Source organism: Orbicella faveolata, unplaced genomic scaffold, assembly GCF_042242905.1.
Source record: "Orbicella faveolata isolate gen_17 unplaced genomic scaffold, um_ofav_v1 contig_34, whole genome shotgun sequence".
Taxonomy (NCBI): domain Eukaryota; kingdom Metazoa; phylum Cnidaria; class Anthozoa; order Scleractinia; family Merulinidae; genus Orbicella; species Orbicella faveolata.
Window position 1 is genome coordinate 33,022,501 of NW_028301563.1, and position 18,476 is coordinate 33,040,976.

At 37.8% G+C, this 18,476-nt stretch overlaps 1 protein-coding gene across 1 annotated transcript; it reads left to right on the top strand.

The window, feature by feature from the left end:
* Positions 1-2,088: 2,088 nt before the first annotated feature.
* LOC149105846 (uncharacterized) lies at positions 2,089-15,198 on the top strand. Its single transcript, XM_089271522.1, has 18 exons — positions 2,089-2,215; positions 2,482-2,837; positions 5,206-5,370; positions 5,942-6,052; positions 6,602-6,727; positions 7,086-7,182; positions 7,406-7,624; positions 7,758-8,134; positions 8,401-8,568; positions 8,786-8,896; positions 9,111-9,227; positions 9,686-9,776; positions 10,329-10,703; positions 10,866-10,988; positions 11,458-11,580; positions 11,785-11,919; positions 12,835-13,068; positions 13,861-15,198. The coding sequence occupies exons 1-18, from the start codon at positions 2,089-2,091 to the stop codon at positions 14,199-14,201; spliced, it is 3,396 nt and encodes a 1,131-aa protein (XP_089127648.1). The 3' UTR covers positions 14,202-15,198.
* The last annotated feature ends 3,278 nt before the right edge of the window (positions 15,199-18,476 follow it).

The following is an 18,476-nucleotide window of genomic DNA, read 5'->3' on the forward strand; positions in this document are numbered from 1 at the left end:
TCCTCTAAAACTGGGTTGAAATTAAATTGGCATGAAAACAATTCAAAACAGAAATGAACTGAAAATTTGCTACAAAGCGTAAATTGGAAAAGCGAAACTAAGAACGTTAATCGATCAGAATTGAAATGTGTAAAGTTTAAACTGGAAAATTTGATAAACTTAATTTTGGTTTCTTTTGAAGTATACGTGGGCACCGCGGAGGACTGGGCAGAGGGGACATGGGCTGAAAAAATGTATCTCTACCACTTCACAGAAGACTGTTGTTCAAAGACTGTTCTGTCACAGCGTGTCTGTTATTCTCTCAGCCGTAATAATACTAAGTGTATTCAGGATCAATAAGGTGTCAATCTCAGAGTGATTTTACCTAACCTGTGGAATAGTTGTTGCACAATTAGATGCTATTGAATACCAATTTCATGGTTTTCTTTTATTAGTTATGACTTTTTTTGACTTACTGCTACAGTACATGTTGTTTCATGGGTTAAATAAAATCACCCTCCTGCGGAAAAATTTTACAGAATGATTAAAATGCGTTACCATAAAAACAAAAGGGAAAAAAGCAGATTAAAGAGGCGAGCGCTCATGGCACGCTTCCTTACTGTTACAAAATTTAAAGAACTTCCACGTGCACAAAGAAACAAAAACCACCCGACACTTACAGAATGAATTTAGTTATTCTCGAACTGAGTAACTATACAACAGCCGAGAAACAAGGAAATAGAAAACCGTTCTGTTAAACTCCCCTGGAACACTTCCGCAAAGCCTCTCCAGCCGCAAAAAAACACCTGATTATGTTTGGTTGTCCACGCGAGTACATAGTGCATCACCAAAGTACAATAAGCTAAGATAACAACAACTCAACCCAGTCGAATCTCATTGCATACCATAACCCGTAAGTAGACACATCGTGATTTTCTCAGATACGTACAAACACTGAATCTTTAACCTTGTGTAAGCTGACAGCTCTCGTTACAGCTCAATTGTTTAGTGGCTCGACTGAAGGTCACCACTTACGGAAAGTTCGATTCCATATATATCAAGTGAAGTCCACATTTCCAGCAGAGTTGAAACTAGATTTTACACAAGAGGCTTTCAATAAATGAAAAATACAAAATGCGTCAGAGGAAGGTAATGGCAAATTCCGCCATTAGCTTCGATCTAAAGAAACGAGACTCCGTCAAAATCAAAAAAAAAAAAAAAACATAAAATGAACAAACTGGCAAATGATCAAATTAACCAAAACAATACGTCAACCAATTGAGGCCTATCTCCTAATGTAGTGACCTGGCGTGTCTTCAAACAATAAGAAAGAATAACCGAAGAACTTAAGAAGGTCTAAGAACAGGAAGAACAACAAGCGAGTCTTAACACAGCAAAACAAATGACGGCTCTGACGAAAATAACTTATGACCCTTTTAAATGATATTTTCATCTATACAAGAATATGATGGAAAAGAACGCCTTCGAAACTTTCAAATCCCAAGTTACTTTATGAGTTTTCCTCTTTGAGACTGATAACCGTATAAATAAAAAAAATCAGATATAATCTCCTCTGTAATTGGGTTGAAATTCAATTGGCATGAAAAAATTCAAAATTGAAATGAACTGAAAATTCGCTACAAGGCATAAATTAGGAAAGCGAAAACCGAACATTAATCGATCAAAATTGAAATGTGTAAAGTTCAAACTGGAAAATTTAGTTAACTTAACAAGTTTGGTTTGTTGTGGAGAATACGGGGGCGCTGCGGGGGACTGGGGAGAGGGGACATGGGGTGGGGTCGGTAGTTTTCATTCACAAAGCAACAGCGATAATGATCAATTTAGTGTTATTTAAAACAATTCTTGTATTGTAAATTGATGGAAATAAAATACGTTCCTCTGATAGGAGAAGTATCGTCAATTTCTAAGGAATCCGTCATATTTTTTTGCGCTAGTCATTTTCCTTCTGCCTGTCATCCTAAACCTCGTCACTTATATGCGGCACCCCCAAGATAACTCATTTTTGTGAACGTGCTGTTTAAAATTTGTTAATATCCTATAATTCGACATGTCTTAACAGGTACATTTCAGTCACGCATTGCCCTTGTGATGATTATAATGCGCATGAGAGTGAAGTTCCCTTTCAGTCGGAGCAAGATGTCGTCTGAGCACCAATACGCGATGCACTTCTTTCTCATTTTTTTGTTGGTTTGCCTGGGCGCTCCAGCCACTGAAGGTATGGTATCTACTCTCAGTTGCATTCTCTGAATGTAAACCTTAATTCAACTTCTCACGGCAAGCTCAGGCGTTTTTATGTCTTGTTGATCAGAGAAGAAGCGAACTGAAAGATGGGGGAGGGGCGCACAGATCAAGGAAATTGAGAATTAAATCTCTTCCTAAAGCAATCAACATGTCCATTCCTAGGATATCGGCTGCGCATTCAGTTAAAACTTTGTAAGTGCGATCATTTTGAAGAAAAAAGTTTTTTTTATTCCTTTACAGCACTCGGATTCAAGGCCGGAAAAGAAAACGTCACAACAAGCTCACCAGGGCTGTTCGGTTGTAAGAAGATATACTTCCAAACGCCATTTTACGGCGGACAGCAAGTAACGGTTCTTGCCTCAGTTGGCCATACCGTGAAGAGCCAAACCCCTCGGAACGGCGCTGCAGTCTGGGTAGAAGATGTTAAAGCGAGTGAATTTACAGCCTGTGTTCTAGAATTTGCTAACGGTTCAAATAAGTCCATTGAGGTAAACTATCTTGCGTTTGAAACGAAACCCCATGGATCTCAAACTGGCACCGCATCCTTAAACTCTTGGACAACTGGAACGGAATGCAAGAGGATCGATTTTCAGCAGGTTAGAATTTGTTTTGTTAAGTGGTTTAGAAAGTAAAGAGATATATAAAAAGTTCATGAAAAAGGGAGCCCCGATTGTGGATGTGGATGTTAGAAAGAAAAAATACAAAAACAAAATATTAATATCGTCAGTTAACCCTAAAAAATGATGATTGCAGTATACGAATTAATCTAATCAGTATGACAAAAGATGAAGAACTAGTGCGTAGAAATTGTAGATCAAAGAATTAAACCTAGCCATCCACTCAGAAATTCCTCAAAAATGCAAAAAAGACAAACAAGGAAATGCCAAAAAGTTGCCAGATATTGGCAGAAACTGCCTAAAACGGTTTGCCAGTCTTTTTTGTGTGCTAAATTTGTCAAAAAGTTGCTAATATTTTTGAAAGGAATTAGTGCGGAAAAGAGCTTTACTTTATGTAACGAGGTTATCTAAAGCATCAAAAGCGCCGGTCTTGGTTACCAAGGCGAGGTATTTAGCGTGAAATTACGACTCTAAAAACAGGCCCTAAAAACGAGAGTTTGCGTGATTGTTCACTGTTGCGACAGAAAAAGAAAAAACAAAAAAGCAAAAGTGACCTTTTAATCGTGTTGCAAAATCATTGCCGCAACCTACGGAGCTAGAAAAAAGCACAAGTCTTTTTCAAAGTGAAAATGAAGTTTCTCCCTGCTTTGAACTGAAGTACAACTTTTTAGAGAGATATAAGAAGCCGCTTACGATTCTGAGTACCAGAAAACGACAAAATCATAACGGCTTGGACAAGAAAATGGCCGAATCCAACGAAGGAAATCCGCAAGGCAAAGTTCAGCAGCCGAAGCAGCTTCAGTGCCAATTGTGACATATGTAGAAGACGAAATGGCAGCTTTCAAGACGAACATTACTTCACCAACTACTAAGAAAAGCACAGCTACAGTACAGCATTCATTTTGAGTATGTAGGCCATCCCATAAGGGTCACAGTGTTCCAGTTAAGAAACCATCATCAAATATCTTGTATAAGACGGTTCCTCTCGGCCGAAATACACTTGAAAAGTAGACGAAGGACATCGCCTCAACCCCGTCCCTGGATGGCAAATTCACAAACTCAAGCGGCCGTAAAACAGCCATACTCAAAGCCTACGCGACGACTTTCATCCGCTTAAAATCTCGGAGCTGAAAGGTCACGCTAACCCAGATTCAACTGCAAGTTACAGCGTCTGGAAAAACGACGAAGGATGTCAAACAAGCTGGCTGGGTTTGCATTTAGTGCTACTTCTTAACTGGGGCATCGTTTAACAACTCCCCAGTTAACATTTCTATCAACTTCCAATCTGGTACAACGGCAGTTCACGATCGGTAAGCTTTTCTGCTACGAGAAATACATTTCGACTTTATATTCTTGACTCGATGTTATTTCGAAGAACTTGAACACTGAAAATTTGGCTGGTATTGAAATTTTAATTTGAGTGTAAAATAGTTCTTACTTAAAACTGTTTGCTCAACGTTGTTGAATACCAGTCAATGCTTTCTGGTTTCACTTCACGATTTGTGCGATATCGGTTCCTCGCGTAAAATTTAACGTGGAAATCACGAGTCAGGTAATCAATCTTCTTTACTGAAACTTGTCAATCATCTGCCCTTTTCAAACGTGACTTGTGCAAACGCTGACCATTAAAATATAGCGTGATAGCTCAGCAGAAAGTATTGGAAACAAATAGCGTCAGGGGATAAATATCTAAATTCGGGATATTTCTCAATAACTGAAGAAACACACTAAAGAGTCGCCTCTCTTGATGAGAGCTTGCCTCAAGTAAAAAAATTGTAATTCAAAAGTTGCCAAGCAACATAAGGCTAAGCCTAAACAGAAAACTGTTTCAATGCAATCGCAAAACTTGATGTTACTTTGTTGAAATTTGTTAAAATTAAGAAGGACTTATCAATTGAGACTGACTACAAAGATTGTTTTTCCTTATTAAACACAAATGTTCCTAATGCAAAAGATCAAAACCGATTAACAATAAGCTGATTAGTGGTTTTTGGACTTAAGCGTATTTTTCTCCTTTGAATAATTAAAATATCATCGGCGGGCTCTCATTGTGAAAACATTTACACTTTCTGCAGCGTGTAGCGGGTTGCGTGACTCACCTTTGAATATTAATTTCTTATTTGAGGCATTTTGTATTTTTACCATCTTAAACGTTCCGTCAGATTTTCAAAAGATATGTTGCAGTCTCAAAATGTCTGTAAGTTGAAGAACCTTGGAGGTCTCAAGCAAGTATTAACTCATTCTCCCATTATCGGTCATTTTCTTTTCCCTGATCTGTTCATTCGGTCATTCACCCACTCACTCGCTTAATTTACTAATCTTAACTTCTCTGATTATTTCATTTCAGCGGTTTTCGACTCCACCAACCATATTTGTAACTGCTAGTCACCAAGTTCCCAAGAGACCTCAAGATGCCATGGCCGTGTGGGTGGAGGAGTTGCGCGTGGACAATTTCAAAATTTGTCTCAGAGAAGCAAAGATTTTCGATGGACCCCATAAAGGCATAAAGATAGTGAGTAAATTTAAATTTCGTTTTCTGTCACTCGTCAGTCTAATGAGTTGGACTCTGCCAAAGATATGCACTTCATCAAAGTTGAATGAAAATCATGATGACCCCTGACTAAAGAGCATCATTCTGAAATGTTTACATGCGTTACGATGTTACCAAATATATCAGAGGTCAACTTCCCATGTGACGTGCCCGATCGTCTTCCATTTTCAAGCTGTTCAAGATGAGTCTTTTTTGTACCAGCATAAAACATCAATCGTTGGCTTTCAAAAGAAAATAATACAAAAAAAATATGCTTTTGGTAGCTCTTTGATAAACCTCTAGCTACTTGTAGAAATCATGTGGTAGAAACCGTTGACTGGAAGAAGCTGAATGCAAACACAAGGAGAGTTGCTTCTTTTATAGATTTTTTCCTGAAAAAAGGCTAATTATCAACATCTTACTGGGTTTGCGTATCTTGCCGATAATTTCATGTACTCTTGTACGTTGGTTAAAACAGTCCTTAATTGTGCATGTTTTTGTTTCTTTAATAATTGACAGGTTTTAACTACAATATCTTTTATTTCTTCTGCAGAATTGGATGGCGTTTACAAATCTGAGTGTTGACAATTTTACCATAACCGACAGTCTCGTGTTTACCAATACAAACTCACCATCTGATCAGGATAACTACGCTTTCTGTCAAGTAAGAATAATTATTGCCGGCCCGCGGCATTATTGTTTCTTATCTAAATCCTCTTTATAATAGGGCATCAAAAAGGGCAACTGAACAACAGCAATGCTTTCATAACAATGGAGGAAGTTAAAATTGACTGTTAAACGGGGAATTATTTGAGCTGTGGGCCCACAAAATCTGTCATAAATAGTTTCTGAGACCCAATTTCATTTTCGGTGATCAATTGATCAAACATACCTTTCCTCTTGTTCAAACAGATGACCTGTACCTCTTTAAAACTTCTATTTTGACTCGTTCTTGTTAATCTGCACCTCTTTGGTTCTAGGGCTAGGGGCATTGTTTGTGGTGTATACCTATTGTTTCGTTTGGCCAATCATGAAGACCCTTGAAAACGGTGCAGGTCGGCCCTGTTCATATCAAACCCGCTTTGATTTCAAATCTAAACATTAGAATCAGCGTATTATAAATACCAATACGAATTATTTATCAACCTTACCTCTACAAGAGACTCGCGGAAATACAGTCGATATTAAATTATTTTTTTCTTTTACATTGTAGACAGTGAACTTCACAAAACCATTTTATGCTCGTCCTGTTGTGTTAGTGACGCCAAAACGCACTGACAACAACAACAATGCGAACCTTTCTGGGTCACGTTGTAACGCTGTCACCACTTGGGTTGAGGTAAGGAATACCTGTTGTGATCTTTGTGTGATTTCCGCAAACACTCAGGTAATGACACAAATATCCCAAGTTCCTCGGGACCCATGAACTTTATATGACATTGCGTAACAACGTAAATATAACAGTTTGTATGGGAACATATACATATAACAGCTCGAGATATAGAAACAATAAAAACAATTAGTTTAACTCTTCTGTTTGTTACTTGTGTTTCTATGCTACTTTGGGGCCGTTTCAAAGCGATTTCAGTAACTTTTAGTTTCACTGTAACTTTCGTTTATATGAGTTCTTTAAAACTAATCGGGCGGTATAGCAACTTGAACCAGGCCGGGTTTAACTCATCTTTGATTTTATTCAGTATACATCTACAACTGACGCACAAGTGTGTGTGAAGAATTACAACAGCGACTCCAACAATAAAGATGTTATCACTGTCGACTACATTGTCACTGGAGGTAGGCAAAAAGATTCCATCTGGAGATAGAAAAAACACTTGGTATATTTAGCATTCTCTTTCCTGTATGCATTTTTTCCCTCTTCAATGTTGCTCATTGGAGTTATCTTTGTAAAAGCTTGCAAACCCATAGTGGGAGGGCAGAAGTGTGTATAACTATCAAGCAAGTGTGTACTAAAACAACATCAGATCGTTTCGTGACAATTGTTTATATGTCTTGCCAGACTTGGATCCTTGCATAGACGTGACATGTCATTATCACTGCCTGTGTAAAGCGTTTGGACCAAATGATGCTCGTTGCGTTGTTGTTGACAGTTGTCCATCCTACCAAGAACCAGTCTGCTCATCAAATGGCACAACATATGACAATGAGTGCTTGTTTCGACAGGAAATGTGCATTCAGCGACTGAATTTCTCTGTGCAACACCCTGGTAGTTGTGAAGGTTAGAAATTGTTTTACTCTGAAATTTCTGACGATGTCGAAGAAGATGATGATGATTACGATGAAAAAACCTGGGAAGTTAATTAAAATTTTTTTTGTACTGATTTGTGTTTTGTACTGTTATTTTCTTGAAGGATTTCCTTTCCAGCGAGGTCGCCGTCACATGCCACACATTCCTTCACTGGGATATTCTCACTGTGAAGTAATTCGCCTCAAGCCTTATATGTTTTATCCTGACAAACCACTTGAAGTTCAGATCACTGTCAATCATATTGACACCAGTGACAAGTCATATGTACATGATGCCGCTGTGTCGTGGGTCGAAAATGTCAGTTATGATCGATTCACTGCATGTGTGATGGCGGCAGGCTACAATGAGCGGAAATCAAAAGCTAACGTGACAGTTGATTGGATGGCGTACCAAGGGGCTCCAGTGGGTGGTGTTGCCGGGGAAGTACGGATATCACAATGGTGGACTGGAACGACTTGTAAATCTGTCAATTTTCCATCGGTAGGTACTTTCTAGTTTCAGTTTACAACTCAAGTTCACGAAGAATAAATTCGAATAGCTTACAGTCATCGGAGTTAGTTCAATATAATATGATTTCCTTTGGATCAATGGAGCTAAAATGTCACGTATCACTCAACCATGAAAGCATTAGCCATCCCTAGATTTCAAAATCTTCGCTAATGTTAAACAGCAGTAAGGCAACAATAACAACAGTAGTAGCACGAGTAACATCAACAGTAACAGCTTGTGTGTTTTCTTCTATGCAGGGGAGGTTTTCAGTGATACCTTCAGTGTTTGTTACTGCTGCGCACTATCGTTTAGGACTCAAGCGTGACGCTGCCAGTGTGTGGATTGAAGACGTCACGCAATCCTCGTTTAAAGTTTGTTTGAGAGAGCTTCAGAACTACGCAGGATCTCACGACGATGTTTATACTGTAAGTGTCCACACCTTTTTTACGTACCAAGCATAAGGAACTAATAGGTGCTTATCACTTACTTTAGCCTCTTAACACTGGTCTTTAGCATTGGCAGCTAATTCTCTAGCATACTTTAACATCGGCATATCATACATCAAGAAAAAATATAATCTTGACTTAGACCTTTTCTTATGGTTAATTGTCTCGTTAACATTTATTTATTTTTCTCTTTTAGAAATGGTTGGCGTTTTCTTCTCTCCACAAGCCTCTTTTTACAGAACACAGTTCAGTCTATTTTGCTAACGCCCAACATCCACGTGCAGATTACAACAATGCCTATTGTAAGGTTGGTATCTTTTTTTTTTTTACTAGAGAGTTTGCCCAGAATTACGTATACTTTTTTAAAAATTTCAAGAGTTAGTGTACAGATCCTACAAAACAACGTCAATTTAAACAAAACTGACTCAGTAGGTTATTACAAAATTCCGGTTTGGTGGTGGTTAAAGCTAGTGGTCAAAGTTGGATTACACTCCGCTTACTTAATGAGAGTTTTTCTTTAGGATATCCGCTTCACTGAAAAGTACAACAGCACCCCGAATGTGTTTGTTTCGGCGAACCATTCATCTAGCGGTGGAAATCGACAACCAGTACACAATGGAATAACTGCTTGGGTGGAGGTAATTCTGTTTCTTTACTTCTTTAGGCATTTCCATAGAAACTGCATTTTTGACAAGCCAGTCGAACCAAATCTCATCTATTTGACAGAGTTCTTAGTTTCTTTGAATTTTCTTAAACGTCGATACAGAATTAGTATCGTACCTTTTTACAGCCATTATTTTCCATCAAATTGAATGCCGGGAAAATCGTAAAATCCAAGATGGCGTCTCCAAGACGGCTGAAGTCATAATCGACAAAACATTAATTTCATGTTGTACGGCAAGTTGAGGAATATCTACTACAGGCAAATAATATGATATTGATATGTCTTACCAGAACAAAAACCCAAGGGGTTATGAGTTTGCTTTTTCTCCCGGTGAGTAAATAATATTCAGAATATTACCGGAAGCGAAGTGAAAATTATCTTTTGGACTAAAAGTCTAGAAGACCACTGATTATATTTGTTCTTTTTTTGCAGTACATCAATACAACCGATGTGCGAGTTTGTTTAAAAGAGTTGTATGACACAAAGTATGATCCACTGTCTATCTCATACGCTGTCCTTTCAGGTACGGACAAAATAATTCATTTTTAATTTTACTATTCTCTAGATCGGTAGTTTAGCTTTTTTGATATTCATATTTTATTAACTTCTATCTCCTACGCTTTTTAAAGGAGCTACGTCACAGTTTGCCCATGTTGAAAAGTTTAGGTTAAATATTTCAAATCCGTCGTTTGTAATCCGTGTTAACCTCCATTCTAGCCATCCTTGTTCCTTGATTGTTTATTATTACCTCTTTGAAGCCTGTATCTTAGTATACGATGATTTTCAGGTCTCTTTCAATTTAATGATAATTTTTTACGTGGCCAAAAATAACTCAAGATACTGTGACTGTGCCCCTTTAAAAATAAGATCGTATCAGCCTAATTTTTTTCTAGTTTGATGATCAGAAGTTAATTTCATAACAAACGAAGTCCAATGTTTCAGTCAGGAGAAAAGTGCCAAAACATGTAGAGGTTTCTCAGAAACATGACAAGCAACTATTTCCTTTAAAAACACTCAAGGCATTCTTAATGATTTCTCTTACTTTTTATTGATTTATTTTTGTTTGCATCTACAGACATTTGCCAGCCAGGATGGACTTACTTTGGCGGTTATTGCTACTTTTCAAGCCCCGCATGCGCCACATGGTTGACTGCTGAGTCAAACTGTTCTGAGATGAACTCTGATCTGGTTACAGTACACAACCAGGAGGAAAACGTATTTATTCAGCACCGTCATGCTGGCGATAGATCGTGGATAGGGCTGAATGACCGCAGTGTTGAAGGTTCTTTTGTGTGGACAAATAGAGAAATTAGCAGTTTTAGGTTCTGGGCTCCAAAGCAACCAAACAACTGGAACAATGAAGACTGTGTGCACACTCTTGGCGTGAGGCATGGATATACTTGGAATGACGTGCCATGCGATAACTGCTTCAACTTTACTTGTTTTACAGGTGATAAATCTCTACTAATGAAAATATTGTAGAGTCGCCAAACTTTAGCTAGGATCATCTTGCGTACTCAAACCGGATCTATGGTTAATTCTCAAAATAATTCGTTTAATGTTATTTATGTTATATCTATTTCAATTTTGTTTTCAAATGTAATTTTTGCAGACCTGGAGGAGTGCATTACCAACACTCATAACTGTGACGTGAATGCAGATTGTGTGAATACCGTGGGCTCATATTCCTGTAAGTGTAGAGCTGGATATACCGGAGACGGAAAAACTTGTAATGGTAAGAAACAAACAAACAAACAACTTCTTCCCCTCCCCCCTAGCTTAAAAAACTAGACATAAATACATTTGATGTGGATGCTAAAGGTAATGACACACAATTTATTTTCAACAACTATGAAATTTGTCCTGCATTGACGGGTTAAGAAAAAACTGTAACCAACCGCTCTTGTGCAATGAGAATAGTGCTGGAGAAAAGTTCAAGCCCGTAATAACTATATTTTTTTAACAATTTCGAAGCCGACGCCAGTGGCTTAGAACCTGGGTAATATAAATTGTTTAAAAGCAGAGCATCAGTCAGAGAGTGTGGAAAGTAAAAGAAATCTATCATGTTCATTAAAAGATACTGTGCTTACCGTAAACTTTCGACGGACTGTCCTCAAGCTGTTTGCTTCTTTGGTGAAATGGTCAGACTAACGTTAACGATAACTCAACGTTTACCCATATTTACTCCTTTAATCTTGTTTCAGACATAGACGAGTGCTCTTCAAACTCTCATAGCTGTGATGTGAATGCTGTTTGTAACAATACTCGTGGATCTTACACTTGCGGATGTAAACTTGGATATTCAGGCGATGGCAAAAATTGTACTGGTAAGTTATTTTCACTTAACAAGAAATGCAAAATAACAACAACATAGCGAAATGAGTTTACACGTACTATCAAATTTATCATAAAGTACTAATATCAATGCCAACTACAAGTCCTTACTTGAGAACAAAAAGTGCTTTTTGATGAACATGTAGAACATAATTTATGTTTGTTTACTAACTTTGCCGTGTTTCTCATTACGCCAGTCATCGATGAGTGCGTCAGCGGCGCACACGACTGCCACCGTTTAGCTACATGTACAAACACCGTAGGATCCTACACATGTACGTGTAACCAACCTTACACAGGAGATGGGAAAACTTGCAAGTACTCTGCGCCAGGTGAGTATTTCATGCTAATTGTGCTTCAATTCAGGCTGAAGAAGTTAGAATTAAGCTCAAGTTGTCCAACAGATATGATGTCAAAAATTAAAACAAACAAAAACCGTGAGAATTTGTCTTAATTACAAACACCTTTCTACTGTGAAATGCTTCGAGCAAAAGCAATTCGCCAAAACTACTTCGTGAATGGTGCATCTTAGCGGTCAGTAGTGTAACCCTCGGACCGTTCAGCGACCAATCAGAATTCTCCTTTCCATCTTTGATCAGTTTGCCATATTGCAAGGACTGTTATTGTTGGAAATAAAAAAAAGGACACGACTCAGTAATGTTGTTTGCTATCTCCTCGCTACTACAGACACGCTTTGACATTAACATAACCACACTTAGAAAGGACAGGGGTGGGGTGTGGAGCTGAAACCGCCTACGTGGACTTTAACCATTAAAGGCTTTTCTTTCAAAATTTCAATATTTAAAAAAAGCTGTCAAATTTCGTGACTTTATCTGCCGCTGGTTTTTCCATTGAGAATTTTGACGTCGGCGCTGAGCATTGGTAATGATACTACGTTTTTCTGATAAATATCATACGAATATTTTCCTGTTCAGGATTTTAAATCATCTATTAAGAGTATTGATCACTGCGACCCAAAATTTAAAACGAGATATTCCAGGAAAAAAAAAAAAATGAAGTTGCACGGTGGAATATAACCACCACATATAATTTATCTTCCCGAAAAAACAGTGCATCCAGTTTAGTTAGCGTCACATTTAGGGTCCAAGCAATGATGGTCATCTTATAACTGGTGAAGATGGCAGTGTTATTTATTCTTAGCAAAACCAACTTTCAACATAGTCCACCAAAACAAGTGCTAAGTACAAAGTTGATCCAAAGAACGTTCTTATACGTTATTTTTGCAGCGGGTCTTAAATATTCCAGGATTGTGGGAAACAGCCAGAATTTTTTGACATGGCTGGATAAATGGTTGAAGCCTGTGACTCGCCAATCCTCTTACTGGAATCGCTGTTACCGGGCAACTGTAAATGGCTGGTCTTCCTATACCTTCCATTCAAACTGTGACGGCAAAGGTCCAACTGTCACAATCATCCGTGTTGGAAAATATATTTTTGGAGGATACACAAGTCTCTCGTGGGGTAAGTGACATGATCAATTTCATCTTATCACAGACAACCCAAGCGCAAGCTGTGAGTCAGCCATGATTATATTTCGCAGTAGCGGTCACGGAGAAATATGGGAAAAGAGTTTTAAAAAGAATTAAAAAAAGAAATATTTACAATATGATGTGGGATAGTTAAGTGCTAGAGAAAATTATTAACAAAATGCCTTATCTTACTTCCATGGTGTATTACTTGCTGTGTTTACGTGCCTCTTTTCTGATTCGTGACGGTTTTAGAGAGATATCGGGATGGAAGAACTTTATAGGAAGCGGTACAACCGCTTCGAATCATTAAGCAAGGAAACAAAAAAGGTTAATACCAAAGAAAGGCAAATAAGTCAATGATATTAAGAATTTTCTGGATAACTCATCGAGATAAACAGGCCGATAGAAACACTTGCATTTTTATATGGCGTGGTGTTCCTGGCTAACTGACAGCTTTAAAGCTCGATATTAATTTTATGAAATTTATAAAACAGGGCGTGGAGATCATGTTCAGTCTGAAACTGGGGCAGCTGTTTCCAGTCTCGCACCGGGCTTGCTTACCCCAGAATTGAAATTATTAAAAACTTAGGAGACAATTAACATAAAGGAACCGGAGAACTTAAGATTAACACTACAAGAAATAATGCCGAGCTAGGAATAATAGTAAAATTTTGCGGGCCAATCAAATTAACGTTGTCGGTAATACGTCATTACTAAACTGTCCAAAGTGTCAGTAAACATCATTAATGTTGGACTTCTTTTTCCATTGTGTATTTCAAATTAGGCTCCGGTTGTTCATATCACTACGATTCAGCAGCCTTTCTCTTCTCATTGGTTAACAAGCCTGGTTGGCAGCCACTAAAGCTACATCAAACAGGAAAGTCTAGTTATCAGAGAAGCCATTCCATCGCCAGCTGTCCTTCCTATGGACCAACATTTGGACGCGGACACGATATTTACATTGCCAACAACGCTGCATCAAGCACCAACTCAAACTCAAACCTTGGACACACCTACAGCCCGCCAGCTGGTTACAGCTATGGATCCTCCTTCACACAATCATTCCTGGCAGGTAGTTACAACTTCCAGCCGGATGAAGTCGAAGTCTTCTATGAAACTACCTGAAGAAATCGCGGAGCTTGCAGTCCTAGTTTTACACACCCTGTACAGAACAACTAAACCTTTGCAATTATATAAGGGTATAAACAAACTGTTGGTAAATTATAGAAGCGCAATATAATCAGAAAATTTCAATATCACTGATGATATTTCAATCAATAGGTTAGTACAAAATCGAGTAGTCACGTATCCTTAGTCTAAGATAAACAGTTTACTTTGAGGGGCTTACTTGTTTGGTAATTGCCATTAAAGGATGGTTTCATGGCTCCGTGTTATAACAAGCTATAATGTTAGCCGAGCTACTGACTTCTGCGAGAACTGAATTTCCTTTCAGACTTTCCCCTCAGTCACAGTAACACGGTGATAGCAGTAATGTTTCTCATTAGAATTTCTTACTCTATGTTTAATTAATACCTTTATTGTTTATCCACCAATCGAATAAAAGTAGATAACGTGTGTGTGTGTCCAGAGTAAGACCTTAGCCGCCGAATGAAAAAATTTAACGTTTAACTGACTAAACTGAATTCGAAGTTTTGCTTGATAAATCCGCTGACATCTTGATAAAATTTGGGCATCAGTCTTTCTGGTTTCACAAATTATAGTCTGTAGTTGCTGAACTATATGTGGCTCAGTAAAAAAAAATGAACAAGGTAGTAGTTTATAGTCACGCTATAACTTGTACACGCGCTGAACCGTGAAATTATCCCTTAAGAAGGAGAATCTTGATGCTGAGTTTCAATTGATTGAATTCCACGAACATCATACCAGGATAAGTTGCAAGTTACAGGATTCCAGCTGGTTTTGATTTCTTATTTTATTCAAGTAAAGGATTTAGAAAAAGGATATTGAGAAAGTATAATAGAGTAAGCATTTTTTTTTGTGTTTTTTTTTGTTTGTAGTAATTATGAATTGTCTTTTAAGAGTGCTAGCGTAGAAAATAAATACGTGTCAGGCACACCGTTATAAAAGCTTGTAACAATAAAATAGAGCAGGGTGAAAATAACGCGTTGTTTTGTGTTTGTGTTCGTTCTTATCTAGGCGAAAAGAAATCTTTCTTATCACTGTTCTTGAGAATTGTCAAAGTCTAATTGCCTCTGCTAAACCTGCCTTTGGGGAAATCATGGTAGTCGTATCTAACTGCCTCTGTGAAACCCGCCTTTAGGGAAATCGTAGTAGTTGTATTTAAAGTTTGCAATGAAGTCTTGAACTTGTTTCGGTACAACATATGGAAACAACTCTTCAGACGGTGATCAGAGTGATCACTGTACCAACAATCGCTGAGATAGACCTCAATTCTATCTCAGCGATCGTAGCGCGACGGTTGACCATGTAATTTATCACCAAGTGTTCTTAACTTTTATAGCAAGTAAAAGTTTAAAACTTTATTTTATTTTAAATTTTGCATCAAAACTTGCCTACGACTTAACAACGATTTCAAATTGACTTGTTTAGCTCTCGACGTCGTGCGTCAGAAATTTAAAGCCGTTAAGAAATGAAAGTGATGTTAACAACTTCCACAAAAGGCTTTTCTTGGCGTCATGACACTAAACTTTGGACACTGTCGCCTTACACGGGAGGAAACCGCTCGTAAGAGCTTACTTGCCGTCGATTTAAAAACAACAACAACAACAATAAAACGATCGACACCAAGCGGGGTTATAGCACGAGCAATGACGAACAGAAGACAACGAAAATTCAGTAAAGAAAAACAACCGGATCTTATTACAAAAGATCTTGGAGAAATATAAATAGCCTGCTTAACAGTTCGCCCGGCAGGATGTCGTGAGAAGAACTGCCTTAGCTTACCGGGAAATGCTCGAAGATTCTCTTTACCCATTTAATAACAGTTCAAAATTCAATTGAGACATAATAATCAAAAGCCTTCTGGTTCGGTCTATGCTTTATCATATCGCTGAACACGCGTTACAGCGAGCAAATGATTTCTCTAGTAAGTCGATCCCTTGTCACTTTGTTATCGAGGTTTCAATCAAGTTAAAAATTACATGTGTTCGTAAGCTAAACAACTCCTTAAACTATGCAGTCGACGTCATAAAGTACTTTCTTTTCTTTCACTGAGCTTCGAAAATATGTGCTCTATTTCTGGCTTTTAAAATAAGTAATGTCTCCCAAAATGTATCTCTTCCACTTCACAGGAGACTGTTGTCTGCAACTGCGACTACTATTTTTATATTTTCTCAGAAAACTGTCCATAAATGGGCATTCTTAGGTCAAAGACTGTTCTGTCACAGCGTGTCTGTTATCCTTTGGGCTGCAATAATACTAAGAGGATTTCGGATCAATTTTGGAACGCTTCAATATCTTTTCAGGGTGTCAATCTCAAAGTGATTTTACTTAACCCGTAAAACAGTTGCTACAAAATTAGATCATACTATTAGATTATAATTTCCTAGTTTTCTTGCGTTCATTTTGACTTTTTGAACTAAATATTAGCTATATTTCACGGGTTAAATAAAATCACTCTAGCAAGAAAAATGTCAAAGAATTGAATTAAAATGCGTGACGATAAAAAATGCAGCAATGCAAGCTGATTAAAGAGGCGAGCGCTCATGGCACGGGTACAAAATTTAAAGAGCTTCTACAAAGAAAAAAATACGGCCTAACCTAGAGCATGATTTTAATCATTCACGAACTGACAAACTATAAAACTGCGAGAAATAAGAAAATAGAAAACCGTTCTTTTCTAACCCCCTTAGACACTTCCCTAATACTATGTTAAGTAGTCCACGTCAGTACCTAGTGCATCATCAAAATGCAACAAGCTAAGATAACCACAATTAAACACGGTGGAATTTCATCGGACACCAGCCCCAAAGTAGAGGCTTCCTAATTGTCTCAGATCCATACAAACACTCAATCTTTAACCTTGCATAAGTTCTCTTGCCACAGCTCAATTATTTAATGGCCCCACTGAAGGTCACCGCTTACAGAAAGCTCGCTCGCTTATATATTTAGTTAAATCCACGCAAACTACAGTCAAAATGAAATAGAACACACATCAAATGAATAAACAAACTCACAAATGATCAAATTAGCCAAGAAATACATCAATCAATTGAAATCCATCTCCTAATGTGATGAATTGGTGTCTTGAAACAATAATTAAGAATAACCGAAGAACTTAAGAAGGTCTAAGAACAGGAAGAACAACAGGCGAGTCTGATGACAGCAAAATAAATGACGACTCTGACGAAAATAACCCTTTTCAGATGATTTTATCATCTATGGAAGAAAATGATCGAAGAGAACGCCTTCGTAACTTTCAAATCTCTAGTCACTTTACGAGTTTTCCTCTTTAAAGAGATTAGCTAGAATTCGACATAATTTCCTCTATAACTGGGTTAAAATTAGATTGGCATGAAAACAATTCAAAATAGAAATGAACTGAAAATTTGCTGCAAAGCGTAAATTCGAAAAGCGAAAATAAAAACGTTAATCGATCAGAATTGAAATGCGTAAAGTTTAAACCGAAAAATTTGATAAACATAAATTTTGGTTTCTTGTGAAGTATACGTGGGCACCGTGGATGACTGGGCAGAGGGGACATGGGGTAGAAAAAAATGTATCTCTACCACTTCACAGGAGACTGCTGTATGCAACTGCGACTGCTATTTTATATTTTCCCAGAAAACTGTCCTTAATTAAATGGGCATTCTTAGTTCAAAGACTGTTCTGTTACAACGTGTCTGTTATTCTCTCGGCCGTAATAATACTAAGTGGATTCAGGATCAAGAAGGTGTCAATCTCAGAGTGATTTTACCTAACCCGTGAAATAGTTGCTGCACAATTAGATGCTATTGAATACCAATTTCATGGTTTTCTTTTATTAGTTATGACTTTTTTGACTTACTGCTACAGGAGATGTTGTTTCATGGGTTAAATAAAATCACCCTGCTGAGGAAAAATTTTACAGAATGATTAAAATGCGTTACCATAAAAACAAAAGGGAAAAAAGCAGATTAAAGAGGCGAGCGCTCATGGCACGCTTCCTTACTGTTACAAAATTTAAAGAACTTCCACGTGCACAAAGAAACAAAAACCACGCGACACTTACAGAATGAATTTAAGTATTCTTGAACTGAATAACTATACAACAGCCGAGAAACAAGGAAATAGAAAACCGCTCTGTTAAACTCCCCTCGAACACTTCCGCAAAGCCTCTCCAGTCTCAAAAAGACACCTGATTATGTTTAGTAGTGCACGCGAGTACATAGTGCATCACCAAAGTACAATAAGCTAAGATAACAACAACTCAACACAGTC

Coding starts and splice junctions, on each gene's coding strand:
- LOC149105846 (XM_089271522.1), top strand. CDS start 2,089: ATGATTATAATGCGCATGAGAGTGAAGTTCCCTTTCAGTCGGAGCAAG. Junction 10,704..10,865: donor CAACTTTACTTGTTTTACAG/GTGATAAATCTC, acceptor TAATTTTTGCAG/ACCTGGAGGAGTGCATTACC. Junction 13,069..13,860: donor ATACACAAGTCTCTCGTGGG/GTAAGTGACATG, acceptor ATTTCAAATTAG/GCTCCGGTTGTTCATATCAC.